At 37.1% G+C, this 24,639-nt stretch overlaps 1 protein-coding gene across 2 annotated transcripts in view; it reads right to left on the minus strand.

Moving 5' to 3' along the window:
- Positions 1-3,986: 3,986 nt before the first annotated feature.
- Positions 3,987-24,639, minus strand: part of CCNB3 (cyclin B3) — a 43,078-nt gene continuing 22,425 nt past the window's right edge. For both annotated transcript variants that reach the window (XM_081126459.1, XM_081126458.1), the window contains exons 7-12: positions 23,506-23,598; positions 10,574-10,711; positions 8,553-8,708; positions 7,597-7,746; positions 4,513-4,646; positions 3,987-4,290 (exon numbers count right to left, since the gene is read on the minus strand). In XM_081126459.1, the coding sequence (XP_080982585.1) occupies positions 4,218-4,290; positions 4,513-4,646; positions 7,597-7,746; positions 8,553-8,708; positions 10,574-10,711; positions 23,506-23,598 (744 nt within the window). In that variant the 3' untranslated portion in view covers positions 3,987-4,217. The remainder of the gene's footprint in view (positions 4,291-4,512; positions 4,647-7,596; positions 7,747-8,552; positions 8,709-10,573; positions 10,712-23,505; positions 23,599-24,639) is intronic.

Here is a 24,639-nt window from a genome sequence, read left to right on the forward strand (position 1 = left end):
ATCTGATTTTCAGGCCACAGGATTTCTACCAGCTTTCTGTGGGCTGAAGGCCCCACTGTCAGTTCAGTTTTCAAAGCCTTTGCAGTGTTATTCAGATCTGTCTGGTGTATGTGTGTTACTAAGTGGTTAGTCTGGAACCAGATGTGCTGTGTAATTTCCATGACCTCTAAGTAATAAACCTTATCTCTTTCAAAGTTTCCTGATGGTTATTGCTGCAAGTGTCTCTCAATCTTAATAAGAAACACAAAGGCCAGTCCAGCTACAACATTGGTTATCTATAGGCTGAGACTGATACAAAACACATGATTAGAATATTTAATATGGTTAAGATGGCAATAATCCCCAAATTAATCTATAAATTCAATGCAATTTCTACCAAAATCCCAGCTTTCTTTTCAGAAATTAACGAGCCGATGCTAAAAAAATAATAAAATAACCAAAACAATCTTGAAAAGGAGGAAGAAAGTTAGAGAACTCACATTTCCTGATTCCAAAGTTGACTACAAAGCTACAGTAATCAAAGTGGTGTTACTGGAATAAGGATAGATATATAGGTAAATGGGATACAATTGATACTCCAGAAATGAGCTCTCATATTTACAGTCAATTAAGTTTCAACAACAGCACCAAGAGCTTTTTCAACAAATGGTGCTGGGGCAACTGGATATCTACATGCAAAAAAATAAAGTTGGACCCTTATATCACACCATATATAAAAATTAATTCAAAATAGATTTAAGGCCTAAATCTAAGAGCTACATATATAAAACTATTAGGATAAAACATGGGGTTAAATCTTCATCACCTTGGATTAGACATTGACTTCTTAGATATGATACAAAACCAAAAATAGATATATTAGACTTCAAAATTTTAAACTTTTATGCTTCAAATAACATTTATCAAGAAAATAAAGACCACCCAAAGAAAATATTTGCAAATGATATGTATGATCCAGAATATATAAAAAACTCTTACCACTCAATAATAAAGAGACAAATGACCCAATTAAAAGTTGGCAAAGAATTTGAATAGTCATTTCTCCAAAGACAATACACAAATGGCAAATAAACACATGAAAATATGCTCAACATCATTAATATTCAGGGAAAGGAAAAGCAATACCACAATAAGATACCACTTCACACCCAAGTAGAAGGCTATAATTTTTCCAAAAAGGTAATAAAAGTGTTAGAGAAGATGTGGAGAATGTAAAATTCTGTTGAGAATTAAAACAGTACATGATCCAGCAATTCCACCTCTAAGTATACACACAAGAGACATAAAACATATGTCCACACAAAACTTGACCAGGCATGTTCAAGCAGAATTATTCATAATTCGAGCCAAAAAGTAGAAACAACTCAAATTTTCATCAACTGATGACTAAATAAATAAAATGTAGTATATCCATAGAATGGAATGTTATTCAGCAATAAAAGGAAATGAAGTACAACACATGCTATAACATGGGTAAACCTGGAAAACATTATGTTAAGTGAAAGAAGCCAGACAGAAAAGGCCACAAATTTTGTCATTTAATTTCTATGAAATAACCAGAATAGGCAAATCTATAGAGACAGAAAATAAATTAGTGGTTGTCTAGGACTGAAGATTGTGGGGATAGGGTGGAATGGGGATTGACTGCTAATGGGTATAGGGTTTCTTTTTGGGGTGATAAAAGTGTTTCAAAATTAGATTGTGGCAATAGATGTACAACTCTGTGAATATACTAAAAACTATTAAATTGCACACTTAAATGGATGAATTGTATGATATGTGAGTTATATCTTAATAAAACTATTAAAAATACAAGTCATCCCCCCAAAAATGTATACACACTTTAACAGCTGATAGCTCAATTTTGAAAATGAAATGTATTTTAATAAACACTGCCTTTATAATTATTCAAAGTGTGTGTATGCATTTTTTGGGACACCCTATATATAAGGTTACAAAAAATCAGTTATATTGAACTAGAGTCTTCAAAACATAAAAACAAGTTCTTGATAGAGAAATAGATGTTCTTCTTTAATAAGGCATTAAATAACAAGATATAGGTCTAATAGCTCTCTTAATTATGAAGTAGTGGTAAGTGTAAAATAAATTTGAGACATGCAACAACAAAAACAATTTATGGTTCCATTAGTACCTCTAAAGAACAACAGGGTTAGAATAAAAAGGGAAAATAATTGAACAAGTTAATTGTTTCCCCTGACGAAGCTCCAGAATTAAAAAGCAGGTATAAGACACTTCTTTTAAGTGAAGCTAGAGATTTGAAAGATGGATTCCAGCCCAATGTTTTTAGCATGTTTATGTAAAGATGGCTGTGCCAGCCAAATCACTACCAAGCAGCTTGGACCTCCCTGACTGTACCCTTTAGTCATCTTGCAAAGCAGTGGAATGGGGCAGGAAGGAACCTAATGATATCTGGTCACCAAGGCAAATTAAGTTGGGAGAATGGGAAACTGACTCAAAGGATGAGAAAGCACTAAGACATCTAAAGGTGTGGCATGCTCTCCCTGTCCCCAACCCATCAGAAAAGGTAATATGAACAGACTAGCACAGTGAGTCTGGGGCCAGAATTGGAGAGGTATTTTCCCCATAACTTCTGCATTGACTGCCCCTTCTACCAGATATACACCTGAGGACTGATATTAAAAATATTTGACAAGTGGTAACAAATGGCCACAGACCACAGACCGATCAGAACAGTTGCCAGCCGCAGTAGTAGAATAGAGCTCTAGAGGTCTCCCCTGTGACAGACATTACTTGTTTCAGTGGCCAGATTGCGGGGAGGTCCCAGAGGTCCTAGAGACCAGATTAAGGCAGTATTTCTTTAATAACTGGCACAGACGATGTTCAATTCCTCTGTGAACAAATGAGGTAGCTGTACCGTACACATCACCCAAAGATTATCTATCTATCTGTATCTGTATCTGTATCTGTATCTGTATCTGTATCTGTATCTGTACCTGTACCCTTACCTGAGGATATGTTTCTATTGATTTTTAGAGGGAAATGAAGTAGGAGGGAACATTAATGTGAGAGAGAAACATCAGTGTGAGAGAGAAACATCAACAGGTGGCCTCCCATACATGCCCCACCAGGGATCAAACCCGTAACCTAGGTATGTGCTCTGATCGGGAATTAAAACAACAAACTTTTGGTGTATGGGACAGCACTCCAACCAACCAAGCCACTGGGCCAGGGCAGAAATTTATCCTCTTGACAGAAGATAAAGGCCAAAAGATTTCAGCATGCAACTCCAAGCAGTTTTTTTCAAATTTAGACTCCAGAAAACTGTCTAACTATGAAAATAGGGCTATCTTTGAGTGAAATTCCTGATCGCTGCCTTTTCATCATCTAGGAAGAAGGAAAGCAAGCAAGCAATGTGAGATAGGGACCAAAGGGTATTGGTCCAGATCTGAATACTGAGGCCTGTCGGTCAAGTAGAGGTGTCCCTCCTTGGACTAGGTATTATTACCACCCAACCCCAACCCCACCCCAAGGATCCTCTTTCTACAGACTCATCCATCAATTCACACTTAAATCGACAATTCTTCTTTCCCTGAAGTGAAAGCCTCCAAACAGAGAAGGAAATTGGATAAGCTAGACCCTGAGGCATAATCTTTACTAGGCAGGAAAATAACACCCTTAGGCTATGCAATAATGGCTAGAGAACAGACTACTAGCTTTCAGAGGGAAGGGGTTGGAGACTGGGTGAGAAGGGTTAAGGGATTAAGCAAAGGAAATAAAGACTTAGGACACAGACAACAGCATGGTGATTGCCAGAAGGAAAGGGGTAGAGGTAGAAGAGCGTAAAGGGGGTGATGAAAAGAGAATTGACTTGGAGTGGTACACACACAATACAATATACAGATTATGTATTGTAGAATTGTATACCTGAAACCTATATAATTTTATTAACCAATGTCACCCCAATAAACTCCATTAATTTAAAAAGAGGGGAGGTGAGTCATTTTAACAACAAATATTTTTTTATTATATTTCTAAACAAATACTATAATAATTTCTTCTCTTTCATAAAAAAATTTAAATATTTATAACATCCAGTTTGGGAAAAGACAAACAAAGAGTAAAAATGAAGAAAAATAATCAAAAGACAAATTTAAGGACAAAATAAATATAGCCTAGCTACATGCTAGCCTGGCCCTGGTAGCTGCTGCCAGAGTTCCAGACCCTCAATTTCAGAATTAGCAGGAGTTCAAAATTTCATCCAGCTTCAACTTGTCCAAGGGGGCGATTTTGGTGACTTCACAGAAGAGCCTGCAAAAGAGACATCTGCTCAGCGTAAAATAGGTCAAAGCAAGCAGAGTTCGTGGAATAAGTGGGATACAGGGCCCTTGCTTGGTTCTCTATCTTGCTTTAACCCTGGAGCAGAAAGTAAGGTAAAAAGTACCTCAATCTTTCTTTTCCCTTAATTGAGGCTAGTCTGGGCCTCCCGATGACTGAGCACAAACCCAACCTCAGCTGGAACATGGTACTTACTGGTGAGAATACTTGGAACGCACAGTCTTGAGCCTATCATCCCAAGGATGCAAAGTCAGCAGAGTGTTAAGCTTTTTGACCAAGGGGTAAAGATCAGAGGTCGTGTAGCCACTGTAATATTCCAGGGAAGGAGCCTGGAAGAAGCAACATAAACAGTGATTTTTATGACAGGAAGCAGACCCTTCCTCTGTGTCTACTATCCCAAATCCAAACTTCCTATCCATGGTATAGAAAGGGAAGTGAGTGAAACATTTCAGAGACTCATACGTCATAGACTGTGACCAATTATTATAGAATAAGTTCCAGCCACAAACTAGTAGTATTGCTATATCCATATGTACCAGTTGGATATTAACCCTGGCCATAGATATTCAAGTAAGTGGAAATCTACCACCAAAGAATCCAAGGAACAGGACTGACTTTGTAATTTACTCACTTTCAGGTCAAGAGCCAATGACCAGGCAAACCACAGAACAAACTTGAGGTCCCAACTCAACAGCCAGCAGGAACTTAAGGCTGTTCCTCCTCTCTGGATCTACCAGCTATCATTCCATGCATTCATTTTCTCATTCAATTTTAAGGAGGCCTATTATGTGGCAGAAGCAATATAGCAAAGTATTTAAGAGCAAATCTTCTGGAAGCAAACTGCTGGGGTTCAAATTCTAGTTTAACTTATAGCATGGCCTTGAACTGGTCATTTAACCTCTTGGCGCCTCAGTTTCCCAATCTTCCAAATGGGGATCATTACAGTAATTACATTATATGATTAAATGAGTTAATATATACAAAGCACATAGAACAGAGCACATAGTAAGTGCCTAAATAATGCTAGCTAGGATGAATAATATTACCATGCCATGTATAGGATGCTGGGAATACAAAGATGACTAAAGCTCCTGCTCTTGAGGAGTCTATAGTCTAGTGGGGGAGACAGACATGCACAGAGAGAATTACAAAATACATAGGAAGTACTATGAGGGACATGAGCATAGGGCGCTGGAGGCACAGGGCAGCAAAGACCCACAAACTCTGGCCAGGAGAGTAACAGAAAGCTTCATAGAAGAGGGGACATCTACAATGAGTGTTTAAAGTCAAGTAGAAGCTCCACAGGTAGAGAAAGGAAGATTTATTCTATTATGCAGTGATTTTCTAAAAATACCTTAAATTATTTTGCCCAAACCCCTTTTCAAAAAATATCTTACCTGGAAGCCCAAATATCTTACCTGGAATTGGGGGCAAGGGCTAAGAAGCCCACGCCCTTTATCTTTTATATGGCCCCTGAGACAGTTCTGCAGGAATCCCAGGGCTCTACCGAATACTGTTTGAAAACGACTGCCACAGGCAAAGGGCATCATTGGCATGCTGAGTGGGGGAGTAACATTTGGTAACACATTATATTTAATGTGTTAAATAAGATTAGTGGCCCTATTGTCACTGCATCAGTTCAGGCCCCAGTGCTTCACCTTGACTATTACAAAAGCTTACTTGCCAATGTTGCCACTTTTATACTCTCTATCATCTAGTATACCTTCTATACTGCTCTACCAGTACTGTTTCCAAAGCACACAAACAGGGGCATGTCACCCCCGTCTCAAAAACTTCCAGTGCCTTAGTATAAAATGGGTCTCTCAGCATGACATCAAAGGTCTCTTACAATCTGAACGCATCCTACCATTCTGGCCTCATCTCTCACCATTCCCTGTTCAGATAGCCTCTTCTCTATCCACAGAAAATGTCTTATTCTGCCTCCAACACATCACACTATTTATTACCTTCATGTTGTTCAATTATTGTTCCCTGTACCTAAAAGGTCTCCTCTCACAAGTTTCTTTCAAGATCCAACTCAAAAGTCACCTCCTTCGTTAAGCCTTTCTTAACTATAGAAGCAGGATATATAGCCTAGAGGATTGTGGAACCAGGTGACCAGGGTTCAGATCAGGGTTGACATTTAGCTGATATTCATTGATACAACCATGTCAAGTGGTAAAACATTGAAATATTTCTATAATGGCTGGCAAGCAGTTTGTTGCCCTGAGCCACTCAATTGTTCCCCTCAGTACCAACCAGACTTCCCCAGGACCTATGGAGGTCAAAGCGTGGCTTAGCATGGAACCTCCAGGACCATAGCTCCAGAGCTATGGCCACACCCATTCTGATTATACAGTACTGGTTGTATACCACTCCTAGTTCTGCCTCTCCTTAGCAAAACATGGGAATTTATTTCTTATCTATAAAATAGGGAAAATACTGATCTTGTAGGGTTATTATTGTAAAAATTAAATGAGTTCATACAAAGTGCTTAGATCACTAAGCACTCAACTTATATAAACATAACTGTTTATAGAGTTCTTTCTCAGCATACAGAGGCTTTCCCATCAGTAATGGCTCTAGGATTTCTAAGTTGCAGGGGTTTAGGGGTGGTTGGGAAGAGTATGCTCATTTGTAAGCATACTCATTCTTGCTTGGATTGCATGTTACACATCAGTAAAAATTCATAATTCTATGAGGATGCTTTTCACAATTTTTCATAAAATTGAAAGCATCAAATGAGTTTTACTTGTTTTGGGGAAGGAGGTTCTAGGGCCTTCCTCTTCAGAGAAGAACACTACAGAATACCTGTAAGTCCCCTATTACACACATGGACAGTTGCTTTCACTACTCTTTTATCTGGGTCAGTGCTTTTCAAACTCTGTTCCAACAAGCTCCCTCGGGGGGGCAACCTCACTGAGGTGACTACAAGGGGCAGAGGTGGAATGGAGTCAGGTAGGAAGTGGGCCCGCTCCACCCCTGCTGCAACCAGAATAATTTCACATTAGTCTGTTTTGTGATATTGGGCTTTCAGATAAGCTTTCCTTGGAACAAAGGGTACTGTGACTAAGAAAAATGGAATAAAATACTTCAAAACAATTGCTGTAGAAACCTTTAGGCAGCCAGGACCCTAAGATGTCGAGATGTCAAAGAATTCATAACTGTGGGTACATGGCAGTTTTGGCACCAAAACTCCCACAGCCCTAATTTATACCTTCCTCCTGAGCCAAACCTTTGCTTTTCAATCCCCATCCCATGCCCCTAGGCAGAGTTTACCAAGTGTCCAAGCTTCTTCATGTGGAGGGCCAAGAGGAAGGAACCAGCAGCTAGCTTAGAAGCCCTTTCCTGGATATAGTCATATTCCTGCAGGGTCAACTCGCAGATGAATCGGGACAAGATTACTGCATTCATGTTGACTTGGACACTCTAAAGGGAGCAAGAGGACCAGTTCAGGAAGCAATTCAGAAAACCAGCACCAAGCAGAAGATCCCCTGCACCTACTCTTTCCAGTTATCCCACCTCAGGCCTAAATGGCTTTCTGCCTGAACAATAGACCTCTCCTACCATCATGATTCACACTAAGGCACCCTACCCCTGAAAGCACAGAATCTTAAGGGGGCAGGGTGGATTATGAAATCAGCAGTGGTATTCACTACCTTTATGGTTTGTAACCAAATTACCAAATGCACCTGTGGTACCTTCCCATCTAATCTTTCTGTACAGGTCATCCTTTGAACAGCCAAAGCCTTCCAACTACAACTTTGCATCTGGTTCCATACTAGGATGTATTCCATTGTCCAAAAGAAGTCCTTCCCCTTTCTTGTTGGTATTTTTTAAAATTATAACCTATAACACACACATTGAGGAAAAGTATACAACACCCACTTGTAGAATGCAGTGAATAATTATAAAGTGACCTCCCCTGTAACCAATACTCAGGTGAAGGAAGTGAACTTTGCCAGCATCTCCCCCAAACTTCTCAAGTGTCCCTCATAAAAGAATCTTCTTTCCCTCTCCTACTCTGCCCTCACCTCAAAACTTTACAGACATACTGTGCAAACCTCCAATTTTCTTCCTCCTACACTTCATAAAGATTGCTAATCTAGGTGGGTGGGTTGAAGAAGAAATTCCTTGTCCCCAATTGTCCCTTTCCCTACCACTTAGTCAGCCACTCTGGGTATTGAGGAGACAAACCCAGCAGGGAGAATGGAAATGTGCTTTCTCTCTCTTACCATAGAATACATGCGCAGAAAATGATAGGCAACGGGAATGTTGATATCAAATTTGAGAGCTTTTAGGATGCTGATTTCCATGGCAAGCATCTCATGTCTCTGATAAGCCTCATCACAGACGTACAGGAAGTCATCCAAACAAGGTGCATAGGACTCCTATAGGTGGAGAAGAGAGACAGTCACACCAGGCCAAGACAGCCCACTCCTCTCTGCTTGGAGATGAAAGGCAGAGGGGGAGGGGTTGAAGGATAGGAGGCACTGACATTTCCTGGAATAAATCTTCAGGTTAGCTCTGAGAGCCAGCTTCTGGTTGATTTGAGTGGCCCATCTGAAAAACAAAGTCAGAAAGGCAAGAGAGATCTGCCTCAAAACTGCACCACTGGAGAAAGGATGGGGACTCTGGGGATGGATTCTTACAGCATTGGAAGCACATAATATGGCACAAGGACAGGGATCAGTGATCTCTCTTCTCATGGGTGAGAGCCAGGAATGGGAAATCTAAGGCCTGCTCTGGTGGAAGGGAAGAAAAGAGAACACAGAAAGGGGAACTAGAGATGGAAAATAAGCCCTCACTACATGTCATAGTCTAAGGAATAAATAAAGATGTTTGGGAGGGGGCACTGCTGGGGTAACAGGCAGTGAGAGAAAGGCAGGCAGGCACAGAGGGAGACTAGGCTGAGACTGAGGACTACAGGGGGTGGGAGGATGTGCATTAGGGGCTAGACTAGAAAGATCCAGGCCAACCCAAGGGTGAGAAGAACCTTGTCTGGGAGCACCTTCCCATGTCCCACCCTCTGCAGACTGAAACTTGGTTTTGGGGAGAGGACTTTGGGAGGCAGAAAGACCACTGCATTTTTTCTATAGATGCATCCACCTGGTCACCCCAGCCTTTATTCAAACTTTTCTCTGTCTCTCTAATTTCATATCACAAATTGGATTAACTCTTTGGTTTTTCAGACAGGAAATTGAGGCCCAGAGGGAAGAAGTAACTTGCTCAAGTTCACACAGCAACCTAGTGGTGACCAGGGCAAGAAGCTCTCCCTTCCTTTGCTCTACTCACCACTGGCTCCTTCCTTTCTTCTCTTCTCATACCATCTCCACACCTCCCCTTGCAAAAGTCTTTCTGTACTTCTCAATCCTGTGAGGGGAATATACCCCCTTTTCAAAAAACTTAGTGGGGGCCCTTTGTCCTGGCAACCAAAAGAGGCATGCTCCTTGTTCCAAGATTTGCTGAGAAGTGCCCCCTTGAGGCTGAGGCATAAAGTACTTGCTCAAGCCATGAAAATAGCCCTAGGTAGGGAAAGGGGAAGGCGAAGGAGGGAGAGAGAGAAGGAAGAAGAGAGAAGGAGGGGAAACAAGGGAATGAACCAAGGAGTAGGTGAGCAAGAAGTGGAGAAAATGAGCCAGAGAAGAAAGCAGTAAGGAGGGAGCAAGGGAGAGCATGAGAGAAGAAGAGGGGAAAGAGGGAGAAAGGGGAAAAGGAGATTAGGGAGGTTAGGGGACAATGGAAGGCAGCAAGTGAGAGTGGGTGGGAGGGAGTCCGCAAGGAAGCAAGCAAGAAAGGGAGCTATCAGAGAGGGATCAGAGAGGAAGCTTGGAGGGAGAGCAAGGGAACCAGGGAGCAAGTGACTAGGGAAGGAAATGAGCCAGAGAGGCAAACATTGAGGGAGAGAGCAAGGGAGGGAGGAAGAGAGATAGGGAGCAAGGGAATAAAGAGACTAGGGAGTGAGGGTGGTAGGTAGGGAAGGAAGGGGCAAGAGAGCAGAGGAGAAAAGGAATTAGCAGAAAAGGGGAGGCAAGGAGAGGGAGGGAGCAAGGCATAAGAGAAGCAAGGCTGGGGAGGAAGGGACAAGCAAGGAAGAGAGGATGGGTTGGAGGGGAGAGATTAGCAAGGGAAGGGGAGAGAAAGGAAGGGAGGGAGGAAGGAAGGAAAGGACAGAAGGCAGGAGGGAGGATGGAGTGGGACTTGGATAGAAATCTGATTGATTAGTTCTCTCCAGGTCCTATGAACTCAGGCTCACCTCAAATTTTGCTGCAATCAGAAATGCAGTGGAACCAAGGAGTTGCAGCTTCTCTTTCTTGCATATTTTCTTCATAAGGTAGTGATCCACCAGCTTCACTGCCAAGTAGAGGGTCTCATGATTCAGCTCAAAGGTAACCTGGAGGAATACACAAACAGGGCAAAAATCTGCATATTGTCCAGCTCCAAAATCACATCCAGATAAATCTGACTACCTGGTCTGCAGCATTGAGCACAGTAGAGCTACCAGACCTGGCCAGCTGAGATTCAGCTATGAATACGGGAACTACTTCAAGTAGGTGCCTGACTATATATCCTGCGACTTTGAGAACACTGGCATTATCTATCCCTACATTTGGGTAGGTGACCAGTCTTAAAAATCAGAGAGAGAGGCTCTGCCTTCTCTAGCAACATCTTGAATGAACACACTCTCTCTCCTTGATCTCCAATACATACTTAGGTTTCTTGCTTTCCCTATTTGCTACTACCTTATACAGTGAATTCCCAAAAGAGATCATGTTTATTTAGCTCTGAAACACAGAGACTTGTTTACTCATTAGTTTATTCATCTATTACAATCTCTTCCCAACTAGCTATGCTATTAGAATGTATAGATTCGGAGCAAGTACCAATAGCACCATTTGGAAGTGAGCTGAGGGGCTGAAGAAGTCAGACTGAGATTAAATAATTAGTAGTATAACCCTTCTTTTATTTATCCCCCGTTCACCAATTCCAAGAACCCATCTCCTATAAAAGTAGTCCCAGAGTCAGTGCTGGTCTATATGGTATCTTTGTGAAAATTAGAAAAAAGTTACCTTCTTTGGGTGAATGCAGCCCTGAAGGCACACATATTATCAAGTAGATAATACTTTTATATGAATTAGCAAAAGGTGCCCCTACCTCAGGGAATAGCAGCCCCACACCAGAATGCACAGCTTGGCAAACAGAGTATGAGCTGGATTCCACTGCCTGCTTTTGCCTTGGTTGAAGGCAATGTGTAGCCACAATTTTCATTGTACACAAGGGCCCTATTCAAGCCTCAGTGATGCTTCTTCCTCACAATCCCTTAGGGTCTTAGGGTTTGAGAATAATAAAATCTATATTAGTCCAACAGCTCAACCAATGCTTGAACCCTCTCTTTAATGTCTCCACCAAATAGTTATTCAGTTCCTGCCATAAAACCTCCAAATACAGCCCAATCTCTCTTTGAATAGTTTTAACAGAAAAATATTCTTTATATTGAGGAGAAAAAACCTTCCCTGTAAATTTCACCTACTTCATTGGGACTCCTTTTGTACAGGCTACATTTATTGACTGGAGCCTAGTTGGCCACAAAGTAGGTCAATAAGAAGCTTTGGAGAAGTGGATGTATATAGCATATGTGAATGATTATCAGAAGATGGTTGAATACATTGGTTCAGCAATAGATACATTAAGTTTTTGAACAATAAAAATAACAAAAAGCTGTTTCTATTGTTCCTGGGATATGGCCTTGGGTATTCTCAGAAATCTGCCTTCATTAGTTTCCTACTGCTGCTGTAATAAATTATTACATATTTAGTGGCTGAAAATAACATATATTCATTATCTAACAGATCTGGAGTTCAGAAGTTCAAAATAGGACTCGCTGGGTTAAAAAAAATCAAGGTATTAGCAGGGCTGTGTTTCTTTCTAGAGGTTTTAATGAAGAACCTTTTTTCTAGCTCCTACAGGGTTCCTGCACTCCTTGGTTTGGGGTTCCTTCTATCTTCAAAGCCAGCAATGGCCAGCTGAGTCTTTTTTCTTCTTCTTTTTTCTTTTTTGAGTCTTTTTCACAGTATATCACTTTCTGACTTCCTCTTCCACATTTAAGGACTCGTGATTACATTGGGCCCACCTGGATAATACAGGGTAATCACCACCTTAAATTCAGCTGATTACAATCTTAATTCCATAGTCTACTTAATTTCCCTTTATCATGTAAGGTAATACACAGAGTGGGACAAAAGTAGGTTTACAATTGTGAGTATGCAAAACACAAAGTTTATTCTTGTATTATTATTTATTAATTATTGTATTATTTTCCATAAGAATAACTGTAAACCTACTTTTGCCCACCCCTATATTCACAGGTTCTGGGGATTAGGGTGTGGACATTTTATTCTGCCTACTACATTTTCCAAAGAAATGTCATAAGAAAGGAATGAGGATAATTAATGCAGATGAAGGTTAATGAGTACCACCTTAAATGTCAAGAAATTGAGGTCAAATAATTACAAAAAAAGAGGGTAGGAATGGAAAGGAGCAATTCTCTGAGGATGATGCCTCTGTGAACAAATGACAAAGTCAGTGCCTGTATTGCCTCCTGACAGTACTTTATGTAGGCACTTGGCCACCCGTGAAGTAGGTTGTTGTCAAATGGAAACATCTAAAAGTGTGGGTAATACCTGAATGAATGACTGAAATTTGGAGTCAATAAATATTTAAATCAGCAGCTGTGTCAGTTAAGCAATCCTTTTTCCTTGAATGTAAAACATTCTAACATAATTCTTCTAACATAATTCTACTCCTTGGGACTACATGGAATAAATTTAATCCTTCTGTGACAGCCCTTCAACTAGGGAGATATCTGGAATACTGTCAACAATTTAAAAAAATTTAAAAAAAGAAAACAGTTATGTTTCCTATAAGTCTCCATTCTAGACCAAATAACTTGACTTCTTCAGATATGGTTTACTGTCCCCTCAGCATCAGGCTCCAAAGACTTCTTCAGATATGGTTTACTGTGCCCTCAGCATCAGGCTCCAAATGAAGAGCCTAACTTTGTGCCAGTTAGAGAAGAGTGGCAGTGCCCCGGGTAATTTCAAGCAGCTACAACACATGTAGAGAAGAAACCTTTCAGCACAGTAGCAAGGTTCTCTTCTTCATGACTGCCTTTGGCTAGCATACCACTCCAATTCTTAATAAATGACTACTCTCCGTATCTGGAGATGGGTAAGAAGAAACAAAAGGGAAGTAATAAATAAAACTATAGAAAATATAAAGATTAATCTTAATCTTGAACTAGAATACAAATCTGACAAAATTCATCTTAAACTCAAAAACTAAAAGATCATCTTCCACAGTGATGAATAAACAGAGAAAATCAACGAGATATATGAAAAAGAACAAGTAATTTTTCAATGAGAAATGTTCTGAAGAATTAAAGCAAATGTCTACTTATGAAACTTTTTTACTCCAAAACACTGGAATAAACTTTTAAAAATTATACTCTCAACAAGATCTCAGAGGACACTGAATCCATGAAAAGAGAATACTGGGATTCAGAATGTCTAGTCTCTGGTGAAAAAGCAATTACTTAACTTAAAAATGTAATAAAGGCAGTGAACAATATATTCATAATCATAGCCAAAAAAAAAAAAAATGATTCCAAAGGAATTCTCCCAGAACTGAGAGGTAATGAATGAAAACTTGAGACACAAAGACAATAGATACTGGACACACACACACACTCAATCAATCAAAATGAGAGAAAAAGCAGAAGAGAAATAATAAAGACATAATAGATAATGTCTCTGAGCCATAGAAAGACTGAACCTTTAGATTGAAAGGACCAACAAAATTAAGTCAAAGGTTACATCCAGAAAATTTAAAAATAATTCTTTATAGGGAAGGTAATGTATAAAACAATAATCTGGATCTAAAAATCTAGATTATTTTGACTAATAATAGAAGAAGAAATAAACATCTTGCTTGAGGGGCAATTAACGGATCAGACCCACCAAAGAAAGGGGTTAATTAACTAAATAATGACTATATCGATATAATAGAATGTTATACAGCAGTTTAAAAGAATGAGGTAGATCTATCTATATTTAAAAGGAAAGATTACTAAGATTTATTCTTAAAAGAAAAGAGCAAGTTGCAAAGCAATATGTACAGCATGACTTATTCATATAAGAAAAATATCATAGAACCCACACTCATTAAAAAGCTGTATTTTCATATGTGCATATATGCATGTATGTGGGTACATTCATTTATTACTCATATAATTTAAGATTTTTAAAGAAAGGATAGTCAAATATTAATAAAAGTGATAAGATACACAAAAAGAGATCTGAAAGGATACACTCTAAACTATGGAATAAGAATAGAGGAAAAGGGTTGTTGATTTTATAAATACACACACAAGCATACACACACAAATATATATGAATACATACACACATACTATAAACGTGTTAATTTTGTAGTTTTCAAAAAGTGTATGGGGCAGAGGGGTTAAGGTGAGATGGAGGGGGTAAAGAATTGCCAGAAGAAATTAATTAAACAATGATTGTGGGTGGTTCCCACATTGCTCTCAGATTTTTTGATGTTATGTAGAAAAAATAAATTAGCATATAAATTATGTAAGAATTATTAAACCAAAATTAATTGATATAATGATTTTTATGCCTATGGAGAATACATATTTTCTTCAAACAGCAGTGAATCATTTATAAAAACAATTATATCTGAAGCCATGAATAAAATCTCATTAACTTAAGAAAAGCAAAAATTATCATTCAGGTCACATTCTCGATACACAATGCAATAAATCTAAAAATTGGTAACAAAAGGATGAACCAAACAAATCAATGAAAAGCAAAGCATTTGTAAAACAATGGTAAGCACTATTTTTTTTTAAATATATCTTTATTGATTTCAGAGAGAGGAAAGGAGAGGGAGAGAGAGAGAGATAGAAACATCAATGATGAAAAAGTCATTGATCGAGCCCGCAACCCGGGCATGTGCCCTGACCGGGAATCGAACCCCAATCGCCTGGATCCTAGGTCAACGCTCAACCGCTGAGCCATGCCTGGCTGGGCAGCACTATATATATATTTTTTTAAGACAAAAAAAAAAAACCTGGGTCAAAGAGGAAGTAAAAATTGCAATTGCAGTTTATTGAGAAAAAACAAGATAGCTACAACACTGTCTTTCAAAACTAATGAAATGTGGTCAAAACTGCTACTTAGAAGAAAATGTATAGCTCTGGAGCTTTTATTATGAAGTCAGAAATAATTAAAATAGACTATGCATTCATTTCAAGAAGCTAGAGGAAAACAACAAAATAAATCTAAATAAAATATAAAGAGGAAAGCAGATGTTAATGAATTTCTTTAACTTACTGACTTTAGAGAGAGAGGAAGGGAGAGAGAAAGAGAAACATCGATTTGTTGTTCCACTTATTTATGCATTCATTGGTTGATTCTTGTATGTGTCCTGACTGGGGATCAAACCCGCAACCTTGGTGTATCAGGACGACACTCTAACCAACTGAGAACTACACATCCAATGCCAAAATTTTTAAAAGAAAAAGCTATACATTTATCCATGAGCTAGTTCTTTGACCACAGGACCGAATAAAACTTCTGTGAGGAAAAGAGGGTGTACTGTACATGCAACATTTTGAATGAGAAAAATAATTACAAAGGATAATAAAATAATACCATATGCAATCTATGATAATAATTGTAAAAATATCCATGAAATAAATGATTATTTAAGGAAAATATAAACTATAAAAATGACTCAAGAAGAGGAATAAAACCTTAGTAGGTCAATAACTATCAATGTTATTAGAAAAAGTTATCAAAGAGTGACACACATAAAAAGCATCATGTATCAATGGGTTGGTTCATGGGTAAGTTCTTCAAGGAAAATAAAATTCTTCTGTTAAACTTAGTACTGTAGAAAAATTTCCCTAATTATGTTAATAAGATAGAGTAATCCTGGTACCAAACTTAATAAAAACAGTACCCTCCACCACACTTATAAAGAAATCTTATTTGTGAATAGAGAAGCAAAAAATCTAAATAAAGGTATAAACACATCAAATCCAAGAGCAACTTAAATAAACCATGACTAAGTTCAAAAAGTCATAAATACAAAATAAATTTTAAAAAATCAATTGCTTTTCCAATATACAGGCAATAAATTTAAAAATTAAAGCAAAAAAGATAACACTCATAACGTTAAAAAATAAAAACAACTTCCCCAATACCCAAGAAAAACATTTTTAAGTCAATGAGACCAATATGAAGAGAATCTTTTAAAACTTAAAGTTGTAAAAGAAGACCTGGTAACTAAACAGACACAACCTAACTGGCCTGCAAAGTTCAATATTGTAAAATCTGTGGATTCTCCCTGAATTAACCCCAACTGGCTATTTTTGAAGAGTTGACAAAATTATTCTACAGCACACCTGGAAGAATTTAATGTGTAAGAACCATGAATTTTTTGTACAATGAGTAAAGAGGCAATAAATGTATTTCAAAGCTGTAACGATAAAAGCAGCATACTACTGATGTTAGAATAGACAAACATATCGAAGAATAGAATTGAAAATACCATAAACAAACCCATTTATATATGATTAAAGATGTAATTTCAAACCAGTGGATGATGAAAACCAATAAATGGTATTAGAAAAACTAGATAATCATTGGAAAAAGGTATATCAAAACCAAAACCAAAATAAATCCCAGATAAAGATTTAAATATGAACATAAAGCTATAAACGTCCTGGAAAAAATTCAGAGAAATCTTTATATAATTATCACTGGAGAAGACTTTTCTAAGCAAGCAAGAACTTTTAAAATCATAAAGAAAAGAACTAATAAATCTGACTACTTAAAATGCCAATGCTCCTGTACATTGACCTAAAATAACACATTAAAATGTTTCACTTAGCAGATGGCAAAAAATATAACACCCTATGTTGGTAAGATTATACGAAAATAATCACTTTCATTCAGTACTGGTAAAAGTACAAATAGGCATGACACTTCCAAAGGACAGTTGCCTATATGTACAAAAATTTTAAATGTGCATTGTTTTGATCTAATATTTCTATTCCTAGTAATTTATTCCAGAAAAACAATAGTACAGTTATGAACAATGCAAATGTATGCATATTCACTAATGGGATATTTCTAAGAGAAAAATTTGGAAATAACCTAAATGTCCAATATGGGGTTGGGTAAATAATGACAGTTGAAGAACAGAATACTATACAGCCAACAAAGCTAATGCAGAAATATGTCAACTTAACTAGAAGATGTTTGCAATTACATGAACATTGTTACAGTAGAAAAAAGGCAAGTCACAAAAGACTATAAAGAAGACATAACAATCCTAAATGTGTATGTTAATAACAGATTTTCAAAATACACAAAGCAAAAAATGACAAAATGAAAGAGAAATAGACAATTTCACAATTATAATTGAAAACTTCAGTATTCCTCTTTTAGTAACAGAATTAGTACACAGAAAATCAGCAAAGATAATGAATTAATAACAACATCAACCAACTGGATCCAACTGACATAGAACACTCCATCCAACAGCTGCAGAATACACATTCTTCTCAAGTGCACATGGAATATTCCCAAAGACCATATCCTGGCTAATAAATCTTTTAAAATTTTTAAAGAATTAAAATCAAACATAGTGTTTTCTTTTACCATAATAGAATTAAACTAAAAATTGATAACAGAAAAATAATGGTGAAAACTCGAAACACTTGTAAATTAAACAATAAACTTTTAAATAGGGCAAGAATTAAAGAGGAAGTCTCCCCAAATTTGTAACAAGCAGCTAGAGCAGTGCTTAGGGAGAAATTTATAGCATTAAATGTTTATATTAGAAAAAAAAAGAAAGGTCTGATATCAATAATCTAAGCTTCTACCTTAAGAAACGAGAAAAAGAAGAGAAAATTAAACTCAAAGCATGAAGAAAGGAAAGTATAAAAATTAGAGCAGATATCAATAAAACTGAAAACAGAAAAACTATAGAGAAAATGAAACTAAAACCTGGTTCTTTGTTGGGGGGGGGGGGTCAATAAAATCTATAAACTACAAGAAAGATGGATTAACAAAAAGAGAGAAAAAAAACAATCACCAAATATCAAGAATGAAGGAGTAAATAATACAGGGAATACTGTAAACAACTCTATGCACATAAATTCAACAACTTAAGATGAAACAGACCAATTATTTGAAAACCACAAACTACCAAGTCATCTAAATGAAATAGATAACTTGAATAATCTTATAATTATTAAATAAAGTATATTTTGAGTTAAAATTGTTTGGCAAAAAGAAAAAGAACTTCAGGCCCAGATGGTTTCACTTGTGAATTATACAAACATTTAAAGAATAAATAACATCAATTCCATATATCTCTTCCCAAAAATAGAAGAGGGAGGGATACTTTCCCAAATTGTTTTATGAAGCCAGTATCATTCTCATACCAAAAATAGACAAAGGCAGTAAAAAAAAAAGAAGAAGAAAAAAAAAAGAAAAGGAAAAGGAAGGGAAAGGGAAGAAGGGAAAGGGAAAGCGAGGGGAGGCAAGGGGCGAGGCGAGGCGAAAAAAAGAAAAAAAGGAAAAAGAGGGGAAGGGAGGGGAGGGGAGGGGAGGGGAGGGGAGGGGAGGGGAGGGGAGGGGAGGGGAGGGGAGGGGAGGGGAGGGGAGGGGAGGGGAGGGAAAAAGAATACTACAGACCTACAGGCCAACATCCATCAGAAATGTAGATGCAAAAATCCTCAACAAAATATTAGCAAATAAAATCTAGCAGTATATAAAAAGAATAATACACCAGGGCCTAGTGGTATTTAACCTAGGAATATGAGGTTGTTTCAATATTGAAAATCAGTCAATGTAATCCACCATATTCACAGTCTAAAACAAAAATGTCATATCAATAAATGCAAGAAAAATTTTAACATTCATGTATGATAAATATATATCAGCAAACTAGGAATGGAAAGTAACTTTCTCAGCCTGATCAAGGGTATCTACAAAAACTCTAGAGTTAAGACTATACTAGTGGTAAAAGACTAACAGCTCTCTTCCTAAGAATAGGAATAAGGCAAGGCTGTGCACTCTTACTGTTCCTATTCAACATCATAATGGAAGTCTTATGCAGTGCGATAAAACATGAAAATGAAATTAAAAGCATGCAGGTTGGAAAGAAATAAAACTGTTTTAAAAATGTAGATAACATCAAGAAATCTACAAAAAACTCAGAATTAGTAAGTGAGTTTTAGCGAGGTCAGAATACAAGGTCAAAACACAAATATCAATATTTCATAACAGCAGTGTAAATCTGGAAACTTAAATTTTAAAAAGTACTATTTATAATAGCTCCAAGAAAATAAAATATTTTGGTATAAATCTAACAAAACATGTACAGGATCTGTATGGTGTAAAAAAATAAAGTAACTAAATAAATGACATAATACATTCATGGGTTGAAAGATTCAACATAGAAAGGATGTCAATTCTATTTAACTCCACCTAAAGATGTGTTGGGGGTCCTCAAGATCACATTCCTAGGAGGACTCCCAGGACTCAGCATATAGTCTTATTCATGGCTATGATTTATTATAGCAAAACATACAAAGCAAAATCATCAAAGGGAAAAGAAGCATGGGCAAAGTTTGGCAAAAAACAAAAGCTTCTAATAGTCCTGTCCCAGTAGAGTTGTTTAGGACACACATAATTCCTCCAGCAATGAGATGTGACAATACGTGTAAAGTGTTGTCTACAGGGAAACTCATTAATGACTCAGTGCCTAAGATTTTATTGGGAGCTGGTCACGTCAATACTCTCTGCTTAGCATGTACCAAAATTCCAAACTCCCAGAAGAAAAGCAGGTATTCGGAATAAACCACATTGTTTGCACAGAGTTTAAGCACAATTATCATTAAGGGAGGGTTTTATAGCAATGTAGGGAACTGTTTACCAGTCAAGTTCCCAGATGCCAGCCAAGGGCCAACTTTGCAAACAGGCCTTTCTAAGAACAGCAGTATTACGCCCATTATGTTAACTCTTTTCTGTACAAAATGTAACTCAATTCCAATCAAACTCAGCAGGATTTTTTTTGTAGATATGGACAAACCGATTCTAAAATTTATAGAGAAAGGCAAAGGAATTAGAATAGCTAAAACAATTTTGAAAAAAAGACAGAACAGAGTTGAAAGAATCGTGATACCTAGTTTTAAGAATTACTATAAAATTGCAGAAATAAAGACTATGATGTTGGCAAAAGAACAGACACAGAGATCAATGGAACAGAATAGAGTATAGAAATAAGTATAGAAATAGACCCAAACAAATAAGGCCAACTGACTTTTGGCAAAGGCACAAAAACTACTGAAAAAAGTATATTTTTCCACAAACGGTGTTAGAACAATTGTACATCCATATGCAAATAAAATGAACTTTGACCTCAAAATCTTTATACCTTATACAAAAATTAACTCAGAAGGGATTATAGATTTAATGTTAAAACTATAAATCTTTTAGATAAAATATAGGAGAAAATATTCATGATCTAGTTTAGTCAAAGAGTTCTTAGACATGACATAAAATACACAATCCATAAAGAAAACATTGAAAAACTGGACTTTATCAAAATTTAAAACTTTTGCTCTATGAAAGACAGATAAGAGAATAAAAAGGCTACAGACTGGTAGAATATATTTGTAAGTCACATATCCAACAAAGAATTTGTATCCAGAATATGTAGAGAACTCTCATAACTTGATACAAAGAAAATAAGCCACCCAATTTAAAACTGGGTAAAACACTTAGACACTTCACCAAAGAGTATATATAGATGACAAATAAGGATGATGTTTATTATTAGCCATTGGGGGAATGCAAATTAAAGCTATGATGAGGTTTCTCTACACACCTATTAGATGGTGAAAATTTTTAAAAATACACTAACAATAACAAGCACCAGCAAGGATACAGAGAAACTAGAACTCTCATACATCTTACATGAGAATGTAAGATGGTACAGTAACTCTGTGGCAGTTTCTCATTAAGTTAAACATACACCTATCATACCACCCAGCAATCCCATTCCTGGGTATTGATGTTGGAAATGAAAACTTATATTCACATAAAAACCTGTACATGAATGTTTATAGCAGTACTTTTCAGAGTCTGAAAAACTGGAAACCCAAATGTCCTTCAATGGGTGAATGATTAAACAAACGGTGCTACTTCCACACCATGGAATATTACTCAAAAACAAAAAAGGAATGAACTATCGATACACACAACAATATGGATGGATCTTAAGGGAATTATGGTGAGTAGTAAATCTCAAAATGTTACATATTGTATGATTCCACTTATATAATGTTCATAATATTAAAAAGTTATAAAGGTGGAGAATAAATTAGGAGTTTCCAGGGACAGGAAAGGGAGAGGAGGGAGATGGCTGTGGTTATAAAAGGGTAATATGAGGGATCCTTGTAGTGATGAAATAATTCTGTATCTTAACTGTGGTGATGATGGTGATGCTTACAAAATTCACATGTGTGATAAAATTATATAGAACACACACACACAAATAAGTGCATGTAAAACTGATGAAATTTAAGTAAGGCTTGTGGACCTTGATTGTGACACTATCTTATATTTATGCAAAATGTTATCATTGAGAGAAAGGTAAAGGGTACACAGGACCTCTCTATACTATTTTTGCAGATTATGAATCCATTATTTCAAATGCTAAAATTTCATAGAACTACATACCAAAACAGTCAACTGTGATTCTCTATCAAAAGATGTACATTAGCATCACTTGTGGAGCTTTATAAAAATGTATGCCTCGGGCACACTCCCACAATTCTGATTTGATAAGTGTGGGATACAACCTGGGCATCTGTGATTGTGTGATCTGTGCACTAAAAGTGCATCCCTAGTGGATAACCACCACTTTAAAAGTGGGAGGTAATATATACACATATTAACAGTGGTTGTGGGATCAAAGGTAATTATAATTTTTTACCTTACTATAACAAATGTGAATTTTTGTGCAATAAAAGTAACAAAAGCTTTTATTAAAAAAGATTCAGTTCATCAAAATAGCTGGTACAGATACTTTATCTCTGTTATTCATTTATTATTCCCTATCCCCACTCCTAATTTCAATTACCCATGAATTTGATGAGTAGATCTTCTCTGTTCTCATCTACATCACCAATAAAAATGCTGATCGGAACAAAGTCTGCTGGCAGTCCACTAGAAATCTTGTTCTAGCTTGGTAATGATCAACAGTCTTTGGGATCAATTTTATTTATTTAAGATCTCCCCATATTCTGCTCTTATCTAATTTATTACTCTCCATCATTTCCATCAGATAAGAAACATTCTGATGCTTTGCTGCTGTCCAAATCTACCACATTTCCCTGGTCTGTCACTCCAAAGTGAGTCTGAACCACTTCTCTGGCACTTAAAGGATATTAAACTATATTACCCTTTCTCCCCAATTATATAGTAACACTCTGCTGGGCATAGACTATGAGTTATATTTCTGTGCAAACTCCATAACAATCCATTCAATTCCATTCATTCAACATATATTGATTGGCACCCTACGATGTGCCAGGTACTATTCTGGGCTATGTTTCCTTAGTGTAAAGTGATAATTATATATCCATTATAATATTCCCTCAATAATCAACCCTGGACAAACAGCTACCTGCCATGTTTGGTACTACACTGTCCTTCCTATTACCCATCCCACCCAAACTTGAAAGAGTTTGTCACTTACCCATATACAAATCACTTTTACAAGATTTTAAGAGGGCTTAAACTGCCATATCTTCATTGCCTTTTCTAGAAATAATCTCTTCTTCTACTGGGTTCTCCCGTATCTAATTTATAACATTCTTATAGTACTTGGTGTATTCTACTATGTATTGTACTTATTTGTCTGCATGTCTTAGCTTGCCCCCTATATCATGAGTTTCCAAAGGCAGGAACCATGGCTTATTCAGCTCTGTAGACCCAGAAATTTTGGAATGTTTGGAATCTGGCAGTGCTGAATGAGTAATCAATAAACAGAACAACAGCTCCTTAAAGCAGGAGTTGCCAGGCTCACCTGCACATCCACCAACCAGTTCACAAGAATGCCCCTCATATCACTGCTGATGTCAGTTTGACTGTTCATGTAATTTTTAAGTATGAACTTTTCCTGGTGACAATAAGAAAGAAATGTTAATAAACTCTTCTTGCAGTTCAAAAATTATAACTTAAAAATATTTGCAACTAATATTTCAGAAAAAATTATAACTTAACATAATTAACTTCACATTTTAACTTATTTTCAGCTGGCATCTGATAAAGGCAGATCAAAGTATCCTTTCCCAGTTCCTTGGGAAGTGGACACATATAATATTCAAGTGTCAGAGTGGATACTGAGGAATCCAGGGGAAATATGGACAGAAATGCACTTATGACTATAGATGAATATAAAAAAGCTTCTGTCCCCCCTTTGCAATTCAGCCTAAAAGCACCATTCCATGCTATGTAGAGCAATGCTTCTCAAACTTTAACATGCATATGTACCATTTGGGGATATTTAAAATTCACATTCTAATTTAGAAGGTCTGGGGTGAGTCTAGGTCTCTGCATTTCTAACAAAATCCCAAGTGAAAACTATAGTGCTGAGCTAAGGCCCACACTTTTGGTATAGCAAACTTTTCTCTTACTTCCTCTAAGGTATACTAGGAAAAAAAAGTGGACTCTGGAGTCAGTTAACCAAATGTCATGTCTCTAGAGAGAATATGAGATATTCATTCTCCCTCTTACGTATGGCTTGCTAAAATTCTAGTTGGCACATAATCTTGGTCCCATCTATTCTATTGAAAGAGACAGGAGGGAGACTTGAAATTGACGAATATTAGTAGTAAAGGAGATTGGCAGATTTCAAAGGAGGAAGAAAATTTCACCAGATTGGAGATGTAAGACAAAGGGTATGTGCTGGTGGGAATGCAGACTGGTGCAGCCACTATGGAAAATAGTATGGAGGTTTCTCAAAAAATTAAAAATGGAACTGCCTTTTGACCCAGTGATCCCACTTCTAGGAATATATCCTAAGAATCCTGAAACACCAATCAGAAAGAATATATGCACCCCTATGTTTAAAGCAGCACAATTTACAATAGCTAAGATCTGGAAACAGCTCAAGCGCCCATCAGTAAATGAGTGGATAAAAAAGCTGTGGGATGTTTAT

The sequence above is a fragment of the Miniopterus schreibersii genome (genome assembly GCF_964146895.1).
Source record: "Miniopterus schreibersii genome assembly, chromosome: X".
NCBI classification, from domain to species: Eukaryota; Metazoa; Chordata; class Mammalia; order Chiroptera; family Miniopteridae; genus Miniopterus; species Miniopterus schreibersii.